The following is a 24,243-nucleotide window of genomic DNA, read 5'->3' as shown; positions in this document are numbered from 1 at the left end:
CCATAAGAAAAGGATGCATAGAGTTGAGTGCGATATATTAGCTTGGATAGACGATTGGTTAACTAATAGAAAGCAGAGGGTTGGGATAAACAGGTGTAACTCTAGTTGGCAATCAGTCGTGAGCAGTGACTCGCAGGGGTGGGTGCTGGGTCTGTAATTGTTCATGATACATGTTAACAATCCGGAAGAGGGGACCAAGTAGTGTATCTAAGTTTCAGAATCAGAATCAGAATCAGGTTTATTATCATTGGCATGTGTCATTAACTTAGCAGCAGCAGTTCAATGCAATACATAATATAAAAGAAAAAAGACAAAATAACAATTGTAAAGAGGGTTTCTTCTTTTTGTTAACTAGCAGGAATGCTAATTTACTGATAACGAGAATGGTATTCCTTTGTAAACCAAATGGGGATTAATGTTCTTTCTTCTGAGTCTGTAAGCTTTTGTTGACGGGCTTTTGGGCAGATCGGCGCGAGGGGGTCGAGAGAGAGGACGCAATGCTCTAAGCTGGGCAAGGATCGGACCCCAAAGGGGGGTCCGAGGCCGGGAGATTCTCCGAGGAGGGGGGGGGATGAAGCTAGATGTGCTTGGTTGACCACTCGGAGAGTGGTTTGGAGAGTCGAGGAGTTTGGAGGGTCCTGAGCTGCGAGTCGAGGAGTTCAGAGGGGATCGAATGGTGGCCAGAAGACTTCAGTAATTGAGCTCCAACGGTTGTGCACGAAGTGGTTTGGACTTTGATAAGTTTGGCGCCTTTTCTTTAATTTTCTCTTCATATATACTGTATCGTTATTAATCACTTAGTTATAGTAACCTTTATAAATTGTACTCATTTAATCGCATATGGTGTACTGTCTGGTTTTGGGCGAGGCGGGGACATCACACAGCATCCACACCAGTTTGGCGGGGCCGAAGGCTGCTCCCCCTAGACAAGAACGAGCTGAGCGAGCCTGAGGCGACCCAGGGGGTTACATTGTGGGGTGCTCGTCCGGGATTGATTTCTGTGGAAGCTGTGTGATCACCCTCTTTAAATTGTGTCTGCGGCGAAGAGCTGGTGTGCCTTTGTGGGTGTGCGATTGCTGGTTATCGCTGTGTGTGTGTTGGGTGGGGTGGTTGCTGTTGGCTGACGAAATGGTGGTGGGACCATGGGTTGTCCGTACTGTTTGGAGATTGAGGAGTGACAGGTTGGGATGTTTCAGCAGTGGTGAGCTCCGCCCGGTTATTGGAATAATGTCCAGCCCTAAAGGGGCGGAGGCGTGGGCGGAGCGGACCTCTCAGTTGTTGGGTGAGTGGCAGTGCTTGGCTGAGGAAAAGCGACAGGGACGGGTTGAAAGTTTGAGTAGGCGGGCTGGTGACTTTGTTAGAACTGTCAGGTGCAATTACCTCGAAGTGACCGCTGCCAGTTCTGGGAAAGTGTGGGAAAATGCGTGTGGTTCGACTGGAAGTCAAATGGCGCAGCTGGGGGGCTTATTATATCCGTGGCAGGAGATTGGTGGGAAGTTTTTAGGGTATCCCTTTTTGCCTAGGGGGGCAGATAAATTGCTTGTGGTGCCAAGGGGATCAGTTGTTCCGTTGATTCGAGAGGTGTCGGGAAACTTAGAGGAGGCCCAGTGGGGGAACGGCTTGGGGTCTCTGGGGGAGCACGTTCCCAGCAATGTACCAAGGAACTCCCGAAAGGAACAGACCCTATTCCTGAAGGCTTAGAGGGGCCATGCGCACAGGTGTTGTTACGGATGGATGGAAGTCAAGTTAAAGCCATCCTCGGCACCGGGGCAACGGTGAAGTTGCTGTACAGTTTGTTTCATAACCGTTATTGGAAGCATTTACCCTTGACAACATTGAGGACACTGGAGATTCGGGGTACCAGTGCCGGTGATTATCCAGACAACGGTTGTTGGTCAGTGAAACTGGAGTTCTTAGAGGCAAATGTGGAGGAGACTGAGGTTCATGAATCGTTAATGCTGATGTGTCCGGACCCTGTTGAGATGGGCAGCGTTTCTGTTCTAGAGAGAACCAATATCCTGCTGGTTCGCTTGGGAGCCTGCCCGGAGGAGGCGGGTGAGCGCTATTTGGAGGCATTGTCGATGCACCCAGGGTTTCGAGCTACTTGTGCGGACGTGTGTAGCAGCATTGGGCTGATACCGAATTCAAACAAGAGCCAGTGGTGGTACGGCCTGGGGGAAGTATGTGAGGGTGAGACCCTCTTCGTGGACGCTGCGAAATACCACAAGGGAGGGGAGTTGACTGCTGAAGACACCTCGGAGAGAGAGAGGTTGCGGCGACTGGCCCCTACAGCCGTGGAAGATGTAGGCAGCGTGTGTATGGATTATATTGCGTTGAAGAGGCGCACTGTCAGTGACCAGAATATGGCCCTGAGGACCAGAGAGGCGATGGCCTGTCTGAGTGGTGTGAAGTGGTTTAAGGTGCTGGATCTGAGGAGTGGATGTTGCCAGATCCCGATAAGTGGGGCCGACAAGGAGAAGACAGCCGTTATAAATTCCCTAGGAGTCTTCGGGTCCGAAAAGATGCCACAGGGCATATCTGGAGCCCTTGCAACCTTCCTGCTGGGCAGGTGGAAGACCATAGGGGATGTGGAGGCGTTTGGAGTCTTGGTGTTTGTGGATGATCTCTTGGTATTTGGATTTGCCTCAGGAGAATATGAAGTGAGGTCGTTGCAGGAGCAGCTGAGAACTACCGAGTTAAAGTGTTTTCGGGACATGTGCCAGGGCTGGCGAAGGTCGCAGCTCGTGAGTGACTGTCTCTATGGAATCAAGTTTGAAATGAAGACGGAGAGACTGGAGAAAGTGATCTGGAACCATTCGGAAGACTTACAAGTTGGAGAGAATGAAGAAAGTTGTCTGACTGAGGGTAATAGCAAACTGAGAACCCGGAGAGGGGAGTTTGCGGAGGTGAAGAAATTACAGATGAATCTCAGAAGAGAGAAGCGGAAGCTTGAAGGGAACCTGAAGATGACCATCGACAGTTCAAATGAAGTGCAAAACCTGAAAGTTGATCTGGAAGAAGTCATGAGGAAGAAAAAGCTGGAGAGAAGTGCAGTGAATACTGAACAGGAGGCTGAAGAGACTGCGGGAGCAGTGCAGGCCACGTGTTTCCGTTTGGAGAAGATCAAACAGCAGCTACCGATCACAGGAATGAGGAAGAATACAGATTCGATGGATGATGTGCTGGATGTGTGGTACATGCTGCCTTTTGCTGACTTTCCCTCGATTGAGGAAGAGACCTTTGGCCCTTCTCCCATTGAGTCAGGTGTAGCGGGGAGGGTTAGCTGTGTGCAGTGTGGGGCATGAGTGAGAGGTTGAGAGAGGAGTTGGTAGTGGGCCCAAGGTATCCCCAGTTGTGTCCGAGCCTGACGGGTTTAGGTGAGGGGGTACGGAGGCCTCAGAAGGGTTAGGGAACTCCCAGATAGTTGGCCTAAGTAGCGCCTGAGGAACAGGGCGTGAGGGTTACTGTGTGGGGAGGAGATGTCACTGTTTGTGCTTGGGTTACGGTGTGTTGGCAGGAAAGGTGGCGAGTTATTTAGTAGTCATGAGGACATGACTTTTATTTGGTGGAGGGAGAGTGTAAAGAGGGTTTCTTCTTTTTGTTAACTAGCAGGAATGCTAATTTACTGATAACGAGAATGGTATTCCTTTGTAAACCAAATGGGGATTAATGTTCTTTCTTCTGAGTCTGTAAGCTTTTGTTGACGGGCTTTTGGGCAGATCGGCGCGAGGGGGTCGAGAGAGAGGACGCAATGCTCTAAGCTGGGCGAGGATCGGACCCCAAAGGGGGTCCGAGGCCGGGAGATTCTCCGAGGGGGGGGGGGATGAAGCTAGATGTGCTTGGTTGACCACTCGGAGGGTCCTGAGCTGTTTGGAGAGTCGAGGAGTTCGGAGGGTCCTGAGCTGCGAGTCGAGGAGTTCGGAGGGGATCGAATGGTGGCCAGAAGACTTCAGTAATTGAGCTCCAATGGCTGTGCACGAAGTGGTTTGGACTTTGATAAGTTTGGCGCCTTTTCTTTAATTTTCTCTTCATATATACTGTATCGTTATTAATCACTTAGTTATAGTAACCTTTATAAATTGTACTCATTTAATCACATATGGTGTACTGTCTGGTTTTGGGCGAGGCGGGGACATCACACAGCATCCACACCAGCTGATTACCCAGTTTGGCGGGGCCGAAGGCTGCTCCCCCTAGACGAGAACGAGCTGAGCGAGCCTGAGGAGACCCAGGGGGTTACACAATAATAAATAAATTACAGTATATATACATTGAATAGACTAAAAATTGTACAAAAAGCAGAAATAATATATATTAAAAAAGTGAGGTAGTGTCCAAGGGTTCAATGTCCATTTAGAAATCGGATGGCAGAGGGGAAGAAGCTGTTCCTGAATCACTGAGTGTGTGCCTTCAGGCTTCTGTACCTCCTACCTGATGGTAACAGTGAGAAAAGGGCATGCCCTGAGTGCTGAAGGTCCTTAATAATGGACGCTGCCTTTCTGAGACACTGCTCCCTGAAGATGTCCTGGGTTCTTTGTAGGCTAGTACCTAAGTTGGAGCTGACTAAATTTACAACTTTCTGCAACTTATTTTGGTCCTGTGCAAAAGTGCTCCCCCTCCCCCCATACCAGATAGTAATGCAGCCTGTGAAGTATAGTCGTTGCCTTGCCTTCTATATAACTGCATTGATACACTGGGACCAAGTTATATCCTCAGAGATCTTAACACCCAGGAACTTGAAACTGCTCACTCTCTCCGCTTCTGATCCCTCTGAGGATTGGTATGTGTTCCTTCGTCTTACCCTTCCTGAAGTCCACAATCAGCTCTTTTGTCTTACTGCCAGGTTGTTGCTGTGACACCGCTCCACTAGTTGGAATATCTCACTCCTGTACGCCCTCTCGTCACCACCTGAGATTCCACCAACAATGGTTGTATCATCAGCAAACTTAGAAACATAGAAACCCTACAGCGCAATACAGGCACTTTGGATCACAAAGTTGTGCCAAACATGTCCCTACCTTAGAAATTACTCGGGTCACCCATAGCCCTCTATTTTTCAAAGCTCCATGTGCCTATCCGAAAGTCTCTTAAAAGACCCTATCATATCTGCCTCCACCATTGTTGCCGGCAGCCCATTCAACGCACTCACCACACTCTGCATAAAAAACTTACCCCTGACATCTCCTCTGTACCTACTCCGCAGCACCTTAAACCTGTGTCCTCTTGTGGCAGCCATTTCAGCCCTGGGGAAAAGCCTCTGACTATCCACATGATCAATGCCTCTCACCATTTTATACTCCTCTATCAGGTCATCTCTCATCCTCTGTCGCTCCAAGGAGAAAAGGCCGAGTTCACTCAACCTGTCTTCATAAGGCATGCTCCCCAATCCAGGTAACATCCTTGCAAATCTCCTCTGCACCCTTTCTATGGTTTTCACATCCTTCCTGTAGTGAGGCGAACAGAACTAAGCCCAGTACTCCAAGAGGGGTCTGACCAGGGTCCTATATAGATGGTATTTGAGATATGCCTAGCCACACAGTCATGGGTATACAGAGAATAGAGCAGTGGGCTAAGCACACACCCCTGAGGTGCACCACTGTTGATCGTCAGCGAGGAGGACATGTCATCACCAATATATACAGATTGTGGTCTTCCGGTTAGGAAGTTAAGGATCCAATTGCAGAGAGAGGTACAGAGGCCCAGGTTCTGCAACTTCTCAATCAGGATTATAGGAATTATGGTATCAAATGCTGAGCTATAGTCGATGATCAGCATCATATAACCACATAACAATTACAGCACGGAAATAGGCCATCTCGGCCCTTCCAGTCCGTGCTGAGTGCTTACTCTCACCTAGAAATAGGTGAGTGTCCTGATATAGGTTACTGTATTGCCCAGATGATCTAAAGCCATGTGGAGAGATGATACTAAATTGCTGATGAATGCAAATTGAGTGGAAAAATGGTGCTGAAGATACGGTAAGTCTGCAGAGAGATATAGGTAGGTTAAGTGATTGGGCAAGGGTCTGGCAGAAGGAATACAATGATGTGAGGTCATCCATTTCGGAAGGAAACATGGAAGAGCAGATTATTATTTAAGTGGTAAAAAATTACAGCATGGTACTGAGCAGAGGGACTTGGGAGTGCTCGTGTATGAAACACAAAAGGTTAGTTTGCAGGTGCAGCAAGCTATCAAGAAGGCAAATGGGATGTTGGCCTTCACTGCTGGAGAGACTGAAATTAAAAGCAGGGAGGTTATGCTGCAACTGTACAGGGTACTGGTGAGGCTGCACCTGGAGTACTGTATGTAGTTCTGATCTCCTTGCCTGAGGAAGGATATACTGTCTTTGGAGGCAGTGCAGAGGAGGTTCACCAGGTTGATTCCAGAGATGAGGGGATTAGACTATGAGGACAACAAATTGAGAACTAAACAACACACACAAAATGCTGGTGAAACACAGCAGGCCAGGCAGCATCTATAAGGAGAAGCACTGTCAACGTTTCAGGCCGAGACCCTTCGTCAGGACTAACTGAAAGGATAGATACTAAGAGATTTGAAAGTAGTGGGGGGAGGGGGAAATGTAAAATGATAGGAGAAGACCGGAGGGGGTGGGATAAAGCTAAGAGCTGGAGAAGCTAAGAGGCAAAAGGGATACAGAGCTGGAGAAGGGAAAGGATCATGGGACGGGAGGCCTCGGAAGGGGGAGGGGGGAAGCACCAGAGGGAGATGGAGAACAGGCAGAGTGATGGGCAGAAAGAGAAAGAAAAAAAACAAACAACTAAATATGTCAGGGATGGGGTAAGAAGGGAAGGAGGGGCATTAACGGAAGTTAGAGAAGTCAATGTTCATGCCATCAAGTTGGAGGCTACCCAGCCAGTATATAAGGTGTTGTTCCTCCAACCTGAGTGTGGCTTCATTCTGACAGTAGAGGAGGTCATGGATAGACATATCAGAATGGGAATAGGATGTGGAATTAAAATGTGTGGCCACTGGGAGATGCTGCTTTCCCTGGCGGACCGAGCGTAGGTGATCAGTGAAACTGTCTCCCAGTCTGCGTCGGGTCTCACCAATACATAAAAGGCCACACCGGGAGCACCGGACGCAGTATACCACACCAGCCGACTCACAAGTGAAGTGTCACCTCACCTGAAAGGACTGTCTGGGGCTCTGAATGATGGTGAGGGAGAAAGTGTAAGTGCAGGTGTAGCACTTGTTCCGCTTACAAGGGTAAGTGCCAGGAGGTTTAGAGAACTAAACCTGCTTTGATCTCAACCTCATCAAGCTCCCTTACATTCCCTTATACTTCTAACAAAGGAGGCCATTTGGCCCTTTGATTTTATGCTTGCTCCTGGGAGCAACCACTTTCAGCTCATTCCCTCTCTATCATCGTTTTCTGTCAACATATTTTACTTGCACGAACACAAGGGATAAACTATACAAGTTAACTAGCCCATCAGCATCTCTTTGAGGAAGCTCACATGATCACAGATAAAGTGTGCAAAGCTCCACACAGAAAGCACCTGAGATCAGGATTGAACCTAGAGACCCTAGAACTGTGAGGCAATAGTACTAGCTTGCTGGTTCTCAGATGGGATCTCTGCTCCACAACGCTAATGGTGGCCTTGCCTTCAACAGTCTAGGTATTTGCTGTCAAATTCCTTTCTTACACATTTCTCCTTTAAACCCAAGCATTTTGTACACTATTTGACAGTTGCTTTGGCCTTACATGCATTTTAGTTCAGTTCTGTGGTGCATCCCTGGATGTGCTTCCATCATTAGTCTCTTCACACAAATGTAGGCAATTATTGAACTGCTGGACAACATAAGAGAGGACTCGTCACTGCCCGACACATTTGTGTTGTGTGTATAGCTGAGATACTGTTACGTACTCGTGACACGTGACAGTGGTACCCTTGTCACGTGACTGGGGTTGAAGCTATACTGCACTTGAGGTAATGGTCTTGTGATGGTGGAGTGATGTCATTTCCCTGCCAGTAGAGGTCATGTGACAGGCTTTTTTTACAGGGTATAAAAGGATGATCCCTCCCTGTGAGGAGGGGCAGTTCGTGGCTGGATTTGCCATGTTGACTTCATGCCACTGCGTGATTTAATGTGATGACGCAGTTTAGTTGAAAAATGAAGTTTTATCTAATGCCTAAAGTTTAAAAGGTCATTGCCAGCAGTTTCTTTACAATACTGCTAGTTGAGAATCAGTGGAGAGTGAAGATCGGAGTTCGGGAGTTAAAGATCGAGGAGAATCGATTTCGACGGTGAAACAGGTTCGACCGTGTTTGATCCTTATTTGGAAGGAATTCATTAACTGTTCTCGTGTTAATCCCTGCAAAATAGCAGAAAGGATTGAGGATAGTGTAGTAAAGGAAAGGTCAGTGCCTTTAAGCCGTTTCGTTTCGTAAATTCTTCGTGGGAAAAGTTCAATTTTGGGAACCGAAGCAACACGACGTGAAAGAGAACTTAAATCATCTTTAAAAGTCTCTCCCTTAAATGGACTGTGAGCATTTTGAACTTTTGGCAGTACTACTTTGAAGAACTGTTTTTGCAACACCGCTTTAAGAACTGTTTAAGCTGCCGCACAGCAGCTGATTTCCGGTTACGTTAGTGATTTGTTTACTTTTGGGGGATTTGTTTTCAGTGTTTAATAAATGTGTTATTTGTTATAAAAACCCTTGCCTAACTCATATAGTTATTGTTGCCTGAATCTGTAACAATCCATACTGCACACAGACAGAAACAGCACAGCACCAGTTCTTTAGCCTCAATTTGTCTTGCACTTCTATAGATGGCAGGTTAAAAAAATCTCCAAAATATTAAATTAAAACACAACATGCCCAAAAGATCAGGATCATCTATGGAAAGAGAAATGTGGAATGTATACTGTCACTCTGTCCACAGATGTTGTCTAACCTGCTGCACAATTCCAGCATTCTCTGTTTTCCTCTGTGTCAGAAACACACTGAGTCTCAGCAATTTGCAGAACGGTAAACTTTATTTTTCGAGTCTGCAGAGTCGGACCCAACCAGCTCCTGCTAGATTGAGTGCCGAATTACACTTTGCACAGTTTTTTATACCCTACTTGTTTACGACTTTGTGAGTTGCACCCATGTGAGGTGCAGACATTCTTCCTTAATCTCATTACAAAATTACAAATGTGATTACCCTTTGGCCCACTTATCAGCCTCAGCGCATTAACACCGTTATTGTTCAACCGTTAAGCATGTCTTCCCGTTACCCGTATCGCTTCTTTAATCAGCAAGCTATTGTTTCATCCTGATTTTGCAAATTGGTTTATACGTTGCCCTGCAAGTTGCTTTGCACGTTCTTTCTGTGTCAGCACATTCTAAATGGACTCCTTAAGAACCGTCTTTAATTTAATCATTTCTCTCACTCTGCACCCAGCACATAATTCTCAGTAGCTTCCGCCACCCCCAACAGGATTCCACCACCAAGCACGTCTTTCCCTCCCCCTTACTTTCTGCTTTCTGCAGGAATCATTCCCCAGGTGACTCCTTTGTCCATTCGTCTTTCCCCACTAATCTTCAAACCAAACAACCTGTCACCCTCACTATCATTCAGGGCCCCAAACAGTCCTCCCAAGTGAGGCAACACTTCACCTGTGAGACTGTTGGGGTCATCTACTGTATCCGGTCCTCCCGCTGTGGCCTCCTGTACATCGGCGAGACCCGACGTAGACTGCGAGACAGTTTCACCAAGCACCTACGCTCCATCCGCCAGGCGAAACAGTATCTCCCACTGGCCATCCATTTTAATCCCACTTCCAAATTCCACCCAAAATGTAGACCACGGTCTCCTCTACTGCTGTGATGAGGCCACATCCAGGTTGGAGGAGCAACACCTTATATTCCATCGGGGTAACCTCCAAATTGATGGCAATGAACATAGATTACTCAAACTTCCTGTAATTGCCCCTTTCTCCCATGCTCTCCTTCACCATTCCACATTCCCCCCTCACCTCAGCAACTTACCTACCCATCACCTCCCTATAGTGTTCCTCTCCTTTCCCTTTCATCCATGGCTTTCTGACCTCTCCTATCAGATTCCCCCTCCTCAGCCCTTTATCTCTTTCACTAATCAACTTCCCAACCCTTTACTTCACCCCTCTGAAAAACTTCAACAGATATACTGTTGAGAATATTCTAACTGGCTGTATCACTGTCTGCACAGGACCGAAAGAAGATACACAGAGTTGTAGAATTAGTCAGCTCCATCACGGATACCAGCCTCCATAGAATCCAAGACATCTTCAAGGAGCAGTGCTTCAGGAAGGCAGTGTCCATCATTGAGGACCCCACCACCCAGGGCATGCCCTCTTCTAATTGTTTTTGCACTACTTATCTTGATTTAACTACTTAACGTACATACCTATACTTACTGAAATTCAGTTTTTTTCTTTATTTATCAAGAATAGGTAGTTCCTGAGTTACGAACGTCCGACTTACAAACAACTCGTACTTACGAACCGAGGAAGGAGAATGGCGTCCGCCATTTTAAGTTGGATTGCGACACTGTCTGCCATCTTAAGTCGGATTGCGATGCCTTCTGCCATTTTAAGTCGTTGCCGTTGACACTGTGTTGAATATGTAACTTTGTATTTGGCTTAAATTTTTCTTAGCAAGATTCACCCTGACCCCCCCTTCCATTTGGCTGGTTGCACAGTGAGATCAGCGCCGTGTTCGAGAACGGAGGTTCCCGAGTTCGATCCAGTGACTGACCACTCCCAAGCACGCCGGGTTGATGTTGAGCTCCCAACTTGAGCTCATTAAAAAAAAACACTGCTACCTACAATTTAAATTCCCACACGGACTATTGAGGAGGATCAAATACCCAAACCCAGCACAGCCCCCACTTGTCCCATTTAACTTGTCTCAGTGCGGTGGAGTTTAGGCCCTGGGGAATTCAGTGCGGTGGTCCTTAGGACACAGCGGACCTCGGGAGCCAGCGCAACTTGGGACTCGCCGCCCGCAGTGTTTCTGTTCCATTGATGGAACGCGATCACGATTGGAAATAAAGTGGAAATAATAAAGCATTTGGAAAGAGATTAAACGTCAACGGTCATTGGAAAAGCGTTAGGCTACAGTCGGTCAACGATCGGAACAATTTTAAAGGATAAAGTGAGAATAATGGAGCATGTGAAAGGCCCTGCCCCGATGAAAGCTACAATTATTACTAAGCAACGCAGTGGTTTAATTATTGGAACACATACATTTCTTAAGTGTTTTATCTGCATAGAAAGGTAAAATATATACTATATACTAAGACAAACGTTTGACTAACTGATGCTAAATAATACCAGATGTACTTGTTCCGACTTACGTACAAATCCAACTTAAAGACGGACTCAGAAACGGAACACATTTGTAACCCGGAGACCGCCTGTATTGCATTGTACTGCTGCCACAAAAGTAAAAAATTTCACAACATATGCCAGAGAAATTAAACCTGATTTTGAATCTGTTCACAAACAGGCAATGCTTCAGTAAGGCGGTATCCATCGCTCACCATTCAAAACGTATCTTGTTCTCATAACCACCATTGGGAAGGTGCTACAGAAGCCTGATGACCCACACCCAATGATTCAGAAACAAGCTTTTCCCCTTCAGCGATCAGATTTCTTTACAGTTCGTAGATCCATGAACACTGCCTAATTATTCTTTTTTTTTACACTTTTAAAAATAATTCATAGTAATTTTACTTCTTTGCATTATACTGTTGCCAAGAAACAACAAATTTTATGTAATATGTCAGAGCTAATAAATCTGACTGATTTTGATATTTTATTTGCTTTCATTCATCTACAAGAAAGTGCAACAAGCAGCAGATCACAGCCTCCAACAAAACTACAGTCATAAAAGTACCTCTCCTTAGTTTCACATTGAGGGCAAGGAGCCGAAGCTTATGTACTGCACTGCTGGCTGACAGAATGAATGCCTGTGCTTTCAGCTGCTGTGTGCTAACTCCATTCATGTCACTATGGACCACCGCCAAGCAGAGGTGGACATTTCCTAACGGGAAAGGAAAGGTAACCTCTGACCCAGTCAGCTTTCTTTAATATTTCCCAGCCATTTCTTCTTATAGCTTCGTAGACGCTGAGATGTCTGTGCCACCTATTACCCTGCCCTCACTGACTGTAAAAAATCAGAATACTGAGAACAGTTTGCAATGGTTGCAACCTCAGTGGGTCGAGAATGGAGGCAACTACAAATGGTTAATTGATGTAGAAATACTAGGAAAATATGCTTCGGGACAGCTTCTTAATTTTACATTCTATAACATAACTCGAGGACAGCACATTCTGACTCCCAGCAGACTGAAGAGCTTTGATAGACCAGCCCACCCAGCCCCTGTCACCCCTAGTAAATAAAATCACAATACATAAAGCAGAGGCACCAGGCTCGTTAGCAACACCACTACAGGCTTATCCCAGGCAAAATACCATACAAGGAGAAATCCAAAGTCTTTATAATTATTAAAATAAAGCAGGAAAATCAGGTTTCTACATAATCTTCAACCTGGCTCTCTCAAATAAATAAACCCATTCACTAAATTAACTACTTTAGGACATCAGGGATGCATTCAGCAAATAGCGGTCTGGAAAGAGATAGCTAATCCACACACACACACTCGTATGGTTTCTTCACACTTACCAAACTTCTTGGAAATTAAGAAATAATTTCACATAATGACTGTGGTTTCAATTAGCAACATCAGTGAAGGTTTGGATTCCACTTCCTGTGGATAAAGCAGCTGCGGCATTCTTTACACCTCTCAATATTTGCTTTTGAGCTCCACTTTAGTAATTCTCACATTCTGCTAACCATAGGGTATAAAACCTTCAGCCGTGAAAACAGTCGCTGTCATGTTTCTCTCTGGAGCCTGGGAACAATTCAACATGCAAAGCAACCCATCAGCAATAGGAGGAGAGAATCAATACAGCAGCTTCATTTAGCCTTACACAAATTAGATCAATATATTTTCTCTCACACCCAACTCCCCAACAAGTTACATCTCCCTCCCATAGTGAAAAATTAATAAAATTGCAACATTGCAACATAATATGCCTTATTATCAGGTCAATATCTCATTTGGAATCCTCTATTATTCCCCCATCGCCATACAAAAATGTTCCATTTAAAACAATATTTATTTAAAAAGATGGGAATGGGTCTCAAAATTGATAAGTCGATTAAGCTGAATTAGAGCTCAGCTGGTTACTGGAAAAGTACAACTGCACTTGCTAAAATAACTTCTATCTGAAGAAATGCAGCCCAAGTTATTTCCGATCTGTAACATGGAAATAATACACACAAAATCAATCTGCATGGAGAGATACCATTCTGACTGCTGTAACCTAGAGGGTGATGAAGCTTTGGAATTCTCTGCCCTGGAGGATTCGGACAGTCATTGTGGATTATATTCAAAATGGTAGAATATGGAACATAGAACATTACAGCTCAGGAACAGGCCTTTTGGTTCGCAATGTTGTGCTGAACTAATTAAATTAGTAATCACATGCCCAACTAAACAAATCCCTCCTGCCTATACAACGTCTATATATTTCAATTTCCAGCACATTCATGTGCCCAACAGCCTCTTCAATGTCCCTACTGTATTTGTTTCCACCACCCTGAGTAAAAATAACTTGCCCTACATATTTCCTTTGAATTGACTCAACTCACTTTAAATACTTTTGGTATTGAGCATTTCAACCCTGGGAAAAAGATACTGGCTGTCTAAGAGTAGAGAAAAAAAGCTGGGTGAACTCAGCAGGTCGGGCAGCATCCATTGAAAGAAGCAGTCAACGTATCGGGTCAAAACCTTTCGTCAGGACTAAAGAAGGAGGGGGCAGGGGCCCTATAAGGAAGGTGGGGAGAGGGTGGAAAACCAATCAGAGGAAAGATCAAGGGGTGGGGGAGGGGAAGCAGGGAGGGAATAGGCAGGAGAGGTGAAGAAGGAATCTGACGGGAAAGCACTATGGGTAGTAGAAGAAGGCAGTCAAGAGAGGTGATAGGCAGCTAGAAGAGGAGACAGAGTAGAGGTGGGATGGGGAAGGGAGAGGGAGGGAATTACCGGAAGTTGGAGAATTCGATGTTCATACCAAGGGGCTGGAGACTACCCAGACAGTATATGAGATGTTGTTCCTCCAACCGAAGTTTGGCCTCATCATGGCAGTAGAGGAGGCCATGTATGGACGTATCCGAATGGGAATGAGAGGCAGAGTTGAAGTGAGTGGCAACCGAGAGATCCTGCCTGTTGTGGCGGACGGAGCATAGGTGCTCGACGAAGCAGTCCCCCGCCACGGGAGCACCGGATGCAAAAGATTACCCTAACAGACTCACAAGTGAAGTGTTGCCTCACCTGGAAGGACTGTTTGGGGCCCTGAATGGTGGTAAGAGATGAGGTGTAGGGACAGGTATAACACTTACACTTGCAGGGATAAGTGCCAGTTGGGAGATCTGTGGGGAGGGATGTGTGGACCAGGCAGTTGCAGAGGGAACGACCCCTGCAAAAAGCAGAGAGGGGTAGAGAGGGAAAAATGTCCTTAGTGGTGGGGTCCTGTTGAAGGTAGTGGAAGTTGCGGAGGATAATATGCTGGAATATGTAATATAATATATAATATATCCGGTGCTCCCGGTGTAGCCTCCTCTACATCAGCGAGACCCAGCGCAGATTGGGGGACCGCTTTGTCGAGCACCTACTGCCATGATGAGGCCAAACTTCAGATGGAGGAACAACATCTCATATACCGTCTAGGTAGTCTCCAGCCCCTTGGTATGAACATCGAATTCTCCAACTTCCGGTAATTCCCTCCCTCTCCCTTCCCCATCCCACCTCTACTCTGTCTCCTCTTCTAGCTGCCTATCACCTCTCTTGACTGCCTTCTTCTACTACCCATAGTGCTTTCCCGTCAGATTCCTTCTTCACCTCTCCTGCCTATTCCCTCCCTGCTTCCCCTCCCCCACCCCTTGATCTTTCCTCTGATTGGTTTTCCACCCTCTCCCCACCTTCCTTATAGGGCCCCTGCCCCCTCCTTCTTTAGTCCTGACGAAAGGTTTTGACCCGAAACGTTGACTGCTTCTTTCAACGGATGCTGCCCGACCTGCTGAGTTCATCCAGCTTTTTTGTACGTCTTGATTTGACCACAGTATCTGCAGTGCACTTTGTGTTTACTAAGAGCAGACAGTAGTCGGCCTAATGAATCCATTTAACCAGTTTATGGGCAAGCCAACTCTAAATCCAAACAGCTCGTTCTCCATGGATCCTATGCATCTTTACCTTCTGAATGAGAGAGTACTGATGTAAGATCACTGATCATAATCTTAAAAATATCTACCAGGTCTCCCCTCAACCTCTTCTAATCCAGAGAAAACAAACCAAGTTTGTTCAACCTTTCCTTACAGCACACGCCTCTAATCCAGGCAGCATCCTGGTAAACCTCTTCTGCACCTTCTACAAAGCCTCAAAACCCTTCCTATAATGAGGCCACCAGAAACAAATTCAATACTCTAGATGCAGCCTAACTGAAGTTTTAATAAAGCTGGAGTTAACTTCCTGGCTCTTGAACTCAATTCCTCAACTAATAACTGCAAGCACACCACAAACCTTCTTTACCACTCTATCAACCTGTGTAGCCACTTTCAGGGAACTGTGAACTTGGACTTCAAGACCTCTAGGCTCATAAACACTGTTAAGGCCATTGTCTCTTTATATTTGATCTCCCAAGGTACAACGCTTCACATTTAGCCGTTAAACTTTGGCCTTTTCTCCACCCATATCTGCAGCTGGTCTACATCTTGCTATATCCTTTGTCAGTCTTCTGCACCATCCACACCACCAACGACCTTCATATCATCCGCAAATTTACTAGCCCATCAATGCTTTTATCCAGGTCATTTATATATGTAATAATAAGCAGTGGATCCAGCACAGATCCTTGTGGAACACCACTAGTCACAGACCTCTAGACTGAATAAGTCTCATTGACCACTACGCTCTGTCTTCTATGGGCAGGAGTTAATTACCATGGATCCCATGCACCTTTATCTCCTGGATGAGTCTCCCATGAGGAACTTCGTCAAACATCTTATTAAACTCCACATAGACAACATCCACAGCACTACCTTCATCAAACATCTGCATTGCCTCCTCCAAAAGCCCAAATCAAATTAGTAAGACACAACTTGCTTCAAACAAAGCCCTTTCTGCTTATCCCTGCTTATGCTATAGTTTTATAATTGCTCATAAATTTTACCCTTCAGCATCCCTTTCCAGTAATTTCCTTACCACGGACGTGAGACTTAATGGTCTATAATATCCCTATTTCTCTTCTTAAATATTGGAACTTCATTAGGGAAAGGCCAGGAATATTGTTTCGCGGTAGATCAGTCATGATCTTGATGAACAAGACAGCAAACTCAAAGGACCAGATGGTGTACCCTTGCTCCGACATCATATATTTTTATAACTAAAGAAAAATCTCCTGGCTGGTTTCAGGCTAACAGCGAGCTCTTTGACTGGCTAAAACTGAGACAAAATACAACTTATCATCTCTTGGAGAAAACAATCCACATAGTCATGTGCTCCTGCTCTTACCTCACAACTCCAAATGTATGTAGATACTGAACTTGAGCAGCGTGGCAGTTTAAGATGGCATTGGTGAAGAATACAACTAAATACTTTATAAACAATACTTCTTCTTGTAAGGTTTATGGCAACCGATCACCACAAACAATAGACAGGTGAGCAAAGTTAAGGCTGAGTTGAGGGTCGAAGTGTGCAGGTGTGAAGTGAAGTTGAGGCATGTTCAAGGCAAGTCAGGGAAAGGTCAAGGCAAAGTCTGGGCCAGAGGAGCAGACCAAAGGCGGAGAGGAGATGAGGCAGATTCAAGGCCAATCCACCTGGACCAAGAGTGAGGTTTGATAAATCTAAGCATCAGGCCGATTTGTAAAGGTCAGGTACAGGCCAAAACGTGGCGGAAGATTCCAGGCCCAGAGCATATCGGTGCAATGGGGCCCGGGTCCTAGTGAAAGGAATGACCCAATGTTTGGATAATTTAATCATGGGGCCAAATTGATTGAAAAAACTGGGTGGTAAGTCAAGATGCGAGGTTTGGGCCAGTTCTGCTTGCTGCCCCGCAATGTTTACTCGGCTCTGTGCTGAACTGAGGTTGTGGCCTGCACGGGCTTTCATGTCTATGGACTCACTTTTGTGCTTACTTTTATTGTTTGCATGTTTTCCTCTCTGTACATTGGATGTTTCATGGTATTTTTTTATGGGTTCTGAGTTTCTTTGTTTTGTGGCTCTGTGTAGGGGATGAATCTCAAGGTTGTATAATATATACATACTTTGATAATAGGTGTACTTTGAACTTTTGAGAGAGCTTGAATGTGATGCCTTTTAACATGGAACACAGAACAGTATAGCTCTAGAAAGGCCATGCAACCATGAGGTGCTGATCTATACCAAATGTCCTCTTCTTGTGAATCATCCTAATCCCATAATATTCATGTATCTAAAAGCTTCTTAAAATCCACCAGTACAATAATGAACAGGCCATTTGGCCTACAAAGTTGTTGCCAATTTACACTAAATATCCTCCTACTATGAATAACTCATATTCCTCCATTTCCTTCATAATCTTCTCTTTATCCACAAGTCTCTTAAACTCCATCAAACTGCCTGCTTCCACTACTACCTCTGGAAACTGATTCTAGGCACCTACCACACTCTGTACAAAAAAATTGCCCCTCTAACCTTAAAAGCATGTCCTCTGGTGCCTGACATTTGTACTCTAGGGAAAAGATTCTGACTGTTTGTTCTAATTATGACTCTCATCATTTAAAAAAAGAACTATCATGTCTCTCCTCAGCCTCCAATTCCTTAAGGAGAACAGCATGAGTTTGCTCAACCTCTCCTTATAGCTCATACCATTTAATCTTGGTAAACCTCTTCTGCGCCTTCTCCACAGTCTCTGCCTCCTTCCTATATCAGGGCAACCAGAACTGCTGGCAATACTCCAAAAGTGGTCGGAGTGAAGTTTTATAAGCAGAGGATTGCAAGAGACTGCAGCGGACTGTAGACTCAGCCAGCTCCGTGATGGGCACAGCCCTCCCCATCATCGAGGACATCTTCAAGAGGTGGAGCCTCATGAAACTCATCCATTATTCAGGATCTCACTACTGTATGTGGGACAGGCCCTCTTCTTGTTAACGACCAATGGGGTAGAGATATAGGAACCTCAGAAACAACTCATAACGATTCAGAAACAGCTTCATTCCATCCGTTCAGATTTCTGAATGGTGTATGAAACCATGAATTGTTATTACCTTGTTATTACTTTATTGCAATATTTATTATTTATAGTAATTTTATGCCTTTGCACTGTACTGTTGCCACAGAATAATGAATTTCACATCATATAGGAGAGGAATAACAAACTTGATTCAAAGTTATTCAGATTTGTGACGGTTAGATATGGCAGCTATAAAGTATTTAAGTCACAGTGGATAAATTTTTAAAGCATTAGAGAAATAAGGTCATAGAGTCATAGAACATTACAGCACAGGGACGGGCATATCTAGTCCAAACCGAGCTATTAATCTGCTTAGTCCCGTCAACCTACACCCGGACCATAGCCCTCCAATCTATGTACCGATCCAAGCTTCTCTTAAATGTTAAAATCGAAACCGCATCCACCACTATGCTGGCAGCTAGTTCCACACTCACACCACCCCTGAGTGGAGAAATCCTCCCTCGTGTTCTCCTCAAACTTTTCACCTCCAATGACCCCTGGTGCTTGTCTCATCTACTCTTAATGGAAACAGTCTGCTTGCATTTACCATATCTAACCCCTCATAGTTTTATATGCCTCTATCAAATCTGCTCTCATTCTCCTATGCTCTCAGAAATAAAGCCCAAACCTATTGAACCTTTCCCTATAACTCAGGTCTTCAAGTCCCAGCAACATCATTGTAAATTTTCTCTGCACTCTTTCAATCTTATTGACATCTTTCCTGTAGGTAGGTGACCAAAACTGCTCACAATACTCCAAATTAGGCTTCTCCAAATTCTTACACAACTTCAACATAACATCCCAACTCCTGTACTCAGTATTTTGATTTGTGAAGGCCAATATGTCAAAGTTTTCTTTACAATCCTATCTATTCATGATGCCACTTTCAAGGAATTACGGATCTGTATGCTACTTGGCATGATTAACTTATTATTTAATTATTCATGGTTTTATATTGCTGTATTTCTTCACTATTCTTGGGGTTGGTGCGGCTGTAAAGAAACCCAATTTCCCTCGGGATCAATAAAGTATGTCTGCCTGCCTGTCTGGATCCCAGATCCCTCTGTTCTACTGTACATCTAAGTGCCCTACAGTGCACCATGTAAATCCAACTCTGGTTTGTCCTCACAAAGTTCCACACCTTACACTTGTCTGCGTTAAATTCCATCCGCCATTTTTCAGTCCATTTTCCAGATAGTCTTCCTCACTGCCCACTATGCCCCCAATCTTGTTGTCAACCGCAAATTTGCTGATTCAATTTACCACATTATCATTCAGACAGTTAATACAGATAACAAACAGCACAGATCCCTGCAGCAGACCATTAGTCACTGGCCTCTAGTCTGAAAGGCCACCATCTACGACCACCCTCTGGCTCCTCCCACGAAGTGAATGCCTAATCCAATTTAATACCTCATCTTGAATAACCAGCGACTAAGCATTCTTGATCTACCTCCCATGCAGGACCCTGTCAAAGCTCTTGCTGAAGTCCATGTAGGTAACTTCCACTACTTTGCCTTCATCAACTTTCCCAGTAATTTCCTCAAAAAACTTTCTAAGATTGGTTAAGCACAACCTACCATGCACAAAGCCATGTTTGACTATCCCTAATTAGTCCCTGTTCATCCAAATGCTTGTATATCCAGTTCCTTGGAATACCTTCCAATAACATACCCACTACTGATATCAGGCTCACCAGTCCACAATTTCCTGCTTAATTCTTAGAGCCTTTCTTTAACAATGGAACAATATTAGCCACCCTCCCATCCTCCAGCATTTCATCCAAGGCTAAGGATGGTTTACATTTCTTTGTTAGGGGCCTGAGGTTCTGCACTAGCCTCCTAATTTCCTTTAAGACAGCAAACACCTCTACCTTTGTAATTTGCATAGGGTCCATGAACTCACTGATGCATTGCCTCACTCCTATAGACTCTGTGTCTATACCCTGAGTATATACAGATGTAGATCTCCCCCATCTCTTTTTGCTCCATGCATAGATAACCAATCTGATCTTTCAGAGGACTAGTTTTGTCCTTTGCTCTCCCTTTGCTCTTAATATATCTGTAGAAGCCCTAAGGATTCTCCTTTACCCAGCCTGCTGGAGCAACCTCGTCTTCTGTTAGTCCTCCTGATTTCCCACTTGTGTTCTCTTGCGTTTCCTATACTCCTCACTTGTTCCTGTCGGCCCCTACCTGCTATGCACATCCTTCTTTTTCTTAACCAGGGCCTCAATGTCTCTCAAACCAGAGTTCCCCAAACCTGTTATCTTTGCCCTTTATTCTGACAGGAACATACAAACTCTGTACTCTCAAAATTTCACTTTTGAAGGCCTCCCAATTACCAGGTACATCTTTGTCAGAAAACAATCTGTGTCTCAATCCACACTTGCCAAATCCTTTCTGATACCATCAAAATTAGACTTTCTCCAATTTAGAATCTCAATCCAAGGACCAGACTTACCCTTCTCCATAATTACCTTGAAACTAATGGTGTTATTTATTTATTCATTCATTCATTCATTTAGAGATACCATGCAGAATAGGCCCTTTCAGCCCTTTGAGATGCACTGCCCAGCATCTCCGATTTAACCCAAACCTAATCACGGCACAACTTACAATGACCAATTAACCTGCCTGGTATGTCTGTAGATTGTGAGAAGAAACCAGAGGACCCAGAGAAAACTCATGCATTCCATGAGGAAGACATATAGACTCCTTACAGATGACGTGGGAATTGAAGTCCAAACTCTGATGCCCCAAGCTGCGATAGTGTTGCACTAACCACGACTCTAACCTTGGATTACTAAAGGCAATGTGTTCCCCTAAACAAACCTGTTATCTGCCCTGTCTCATTCCCTACTAACAGGTCTATGGGGATCTGCCCTGTCTCATTCCCTACTAACAGGTCTATGGGGATCTGCCCTGTCTCATTCTCTACTAACAGGTCTATGGGAAATGGGGATAGAAGGGATGTTGAGGCCTGCACAGATTAGCTGAGATCACTTTGAATGGCAGGGAGCCTGAGATGACATCTGGCCTACTCCTGCTCCTACTTCAGTCACACAGCAAAGCAATAGGCCCTTTGGCTCACTCTGTACTGTCCATCAAAACACCAATTTTTACCACCCCATTTAATTCTACCCATATTTCCATCAACTTCCTCCAGCCCCCCTCCCCCAATTCTACCACTCTCCTACACATACTAGAAGCAACTTACAGTGATTAATTAACTGACCAATCTGGACATTTTTGGTATCTGGGAAGAAACAGGAACGTTCACTGGAAATTCACAAGTCACACGAAGCACATGCGAGCTCCACATCGACAGCACTGGAGGTCAGGATTGAGCAAGGCAACGGCTCCATTTTGTGTGATTTACCATTCTTCAAGATCATAATTTATCTACTACAAAACAATTTTCTTTTCCTATCTGTAATGTCCAGAAATCTATCCAGTTTGGATTAACAAGGTATCACTGCCATGGACTCTGCCTTGGGAAAACAGCCAACATAATGAAAGACCCCACTCACCCTCCCACTGCCATCGAGAAGTCAAAAAGCCTGAAAGCACATAGCACCAGCTCAAGGACAGCTTCTATCCCACTGTGGTAAGATTCTTGATCGGACTTCTTTTTACGAAGATGGTAGCATGCTGAGATGATGTAGCTTCCCGGCTATCAAAAAAGAAGCTTGTTTTAAATCCTTAGAAATCATTTTTATATTTTTATTTATTGAATTTTTAAAAATTTTCTTTAGGCTTATTGTGTTTTGTTTTGTGCTGCAATGGATCTAGAGTAACAATCATTTGATTTTCTTTCACACTCGTAAAGAATGACAACAAACAATCTTGAACAATAAAAATAAACTCCTGAACACAAAATCTAATTGTTGACCTTGTACCTAATTGCCTACCATATTTCACTAGGTTCATGTACAGCACCTATCGTGCTGTTAAAAAAACTACTGAACAAACTCTTTGGATAAAGAAATGAATTCGACTTCACAACATACCTTGTCAAGGCCTTGTACCTTACTGCCTGCACTGAACTTTCTCTATAACTATAATACTATATTCTGCATTCTGTTATTGCTTTTTCCTGGTGCTAACTCAATGTTTTGAATTGATCTTTACCAATGGTAAGCAAAACAAAAGATACACATTGTATCTTGGTACACATGACAATAATAAACCAATTACCATTAACAGAGTCCCTATATCCTTCTGGGGTAGGAAATCACAAATACTCTACACATTTAAAGTGAAGAAATTTGTCCTCATTTCATTCCTAAATTGCTTGCCCCTTATTCTGAGACAATGTTCCTAGTTTTAAACTCCTCCTTGTAAACATTCTCCTTGTATCCACTCTGTTGAGACGAACAAGAATTTTTAATTTGAAGGAAATTACTTTTCCCTTTTCCCTGAAATACTAGAGGCGTGGCTAATCTCATCTCCCCTCTTTCAGTAAACCTGCTTCTGTTGGATCCAGCAATACTCAATAGCTATCAAATGAAGGAGAGCAAAAGAAAAAAGCTTGCATTTCTGTAGCACTGTTCTTGACCATTTTGGGACATCACTAAGCACTTTATAGTCAATTAAGTACATTTCTAGTATGTTGATAGTAAGCCTGGCAGTGCATTTCCACACAGCAACCTGCTTCACTCACAGTATGGTTCATTCAGTAACGACCGAGGAACAAACATTGGCTGTGACACCAAGTGCAACTCACAGCTCTTCAGAAAAATTACACTGTTGGATCAATTTATCTCCAAATGAGATGACAGATAGAACCTCAGTTTAGCACTGATAAAACAGTCATCCTTCTGAGAATAGTACTGTAGTCCGTGCATAACTACCAGTATCTGGAAAAGCCTGGAGTGAACCCTGAGTCCATAGCTTTCCGGCTGCACCTATGACGGACTCTTTTTGCACTACCTGTTTAATTTATTATATTTTTTTAAAATACAAATACCGTGAATTCCAATTAATTGGTACACATTGGGACCAGTACATTTTGGCCCAAATGGACAACTGCACTAATTAGCTGGTTGCATGGAAATAGTTAAAAAGGTATAACTGTTTAACTAAGCAGAATACCATGATTTGGATCATAGAATTGATAGCTTTGTTGCAGAGTTTGCAGACAATATGAAGATAGTGGAGGGGCAGGTAGTTTTGAGGAAGTAGAGAGGCTACAGGAGGACTTAAACAGATTAGGAGAATGGGCAAAGAAATGGCAGATGGAATACAGTGACAGGAAGTGTATGGTCATGCACTTTGGTAGAAGAAATGAAAGAGCTGGCTGTTTTCTAAATGGAGAGAAAATACAAAAGCTGAGCCGCAAAGGGAGGAAGTCCTAGTGCAGGATTCCCTAACGGTTAATTTGCAGGTTGAGACTGTGGTGAGGAAGGCAAATGGAATACTTGCATTCATTTCAAGAGGACTAGAATATATAACAAGTATTTAATTTTGAGACTTCATAAGGCACTGGTGAGGCCTCACTTTGAATATCTTGAGCAATTTTGCGCCCCTTATCTTAGAAAGGATGTGCTGAAACTGAAAAGAGTTCAAAGAAGGTTCATGGAAATGATGCAGGATTGAATGGTTTGTCATATGCAGAGCAATTGATGGCTCTGGACTTGTATTCACCGGAATGAGGGGTGACCTCATTGAAACCTATCAAATGGTGAAAGGCCTTGATAGAGTGGATGTGGAGAGGATGTTTCCTATGGTGGGAGAGTCTAAAACCAGAGGAAAATTGGATCAGCAATGATGAAATGGCCTTATGATCTTAATGGCAAAAATCTAGAATATGTACGTTAAATGCAATGCACTCAGAAGCACAAAAAATAAAACACAATTGTGAAGCTCATTTTCCCATTGCAAGATTTGTCCTTTGCTTCTTTCATTATTTCTAATCAA

At 44.2% G+C, this 24,243-nt stretch overlaps 2 protein-coding genes across 11 annotated transcripts in view; one reads left to right on the top strand and one right to left on the bottom strand.

Moving 5' to 3' along the window:
- The window catches only part of disp1 (dispatched homolog 1 (Drosophila)), a 476,889-nt gene that overhangs the window by 191,871 nt on the left and 260,775 nt on the right, over positions 1-24,243 (bottom strand). Inside the window, exon 4 of one of the 10 annotated variants that reach the window (XM_059982660.1) lies at positions 21,855-21,997. The exons of the other annotated variants lie outside the window; for them this stretch is intronic. The gene's annotated coding sequence lies outside the window, so the exon portion shown is untranslated. The remainder of the gene's footprint in view (positions 1-21,854; positions 21,998-24,243) is intronic. 10 annotated transcript variants of the gene reach the window in all.
- Positions 2,710-24,243, top strand: part of LOC132400993 (putative uncharacterized protein MYH16) — a 149,093-nt gene continuing 127,559 nt past the window's right edge. Inside the window, exon 1 of the mRNA XM_059982673.1 lies at positions 2,710-3,312. Within this exon, the coding sequence (XP_059838656.1) occupies positions 2,715-3,305 (591 nt within the window). The 5' untranslated portion in view covers positions 2,710-2,714 and the 3' untranslated portion in view covers positions 3,306-3,312. The remainder of the gene's footprint in view (positions 3,313-24,243) is intronic.

This window comes from Hypanus sabinus, chromosome 10 (assembly GCF_030144855.1).
Source record: "Hypanus sabinus isolate sHypSab1 chromosome 10, sHypSab1.hap1, whole genome shotgun sequence".
Classification (NCBI taxonomy): domain Eukaryota; kingdom Metazoa; phylum Chordata; class Chondrichthyes; order Myliobatiformes; family Dasyatidae; genus Hypanus; species Hypanus sabinus.
Note: the sequence above shows the minus strand (reverse complement) of the source record. Positions and strands in the feature narration are given on the sequence as shown.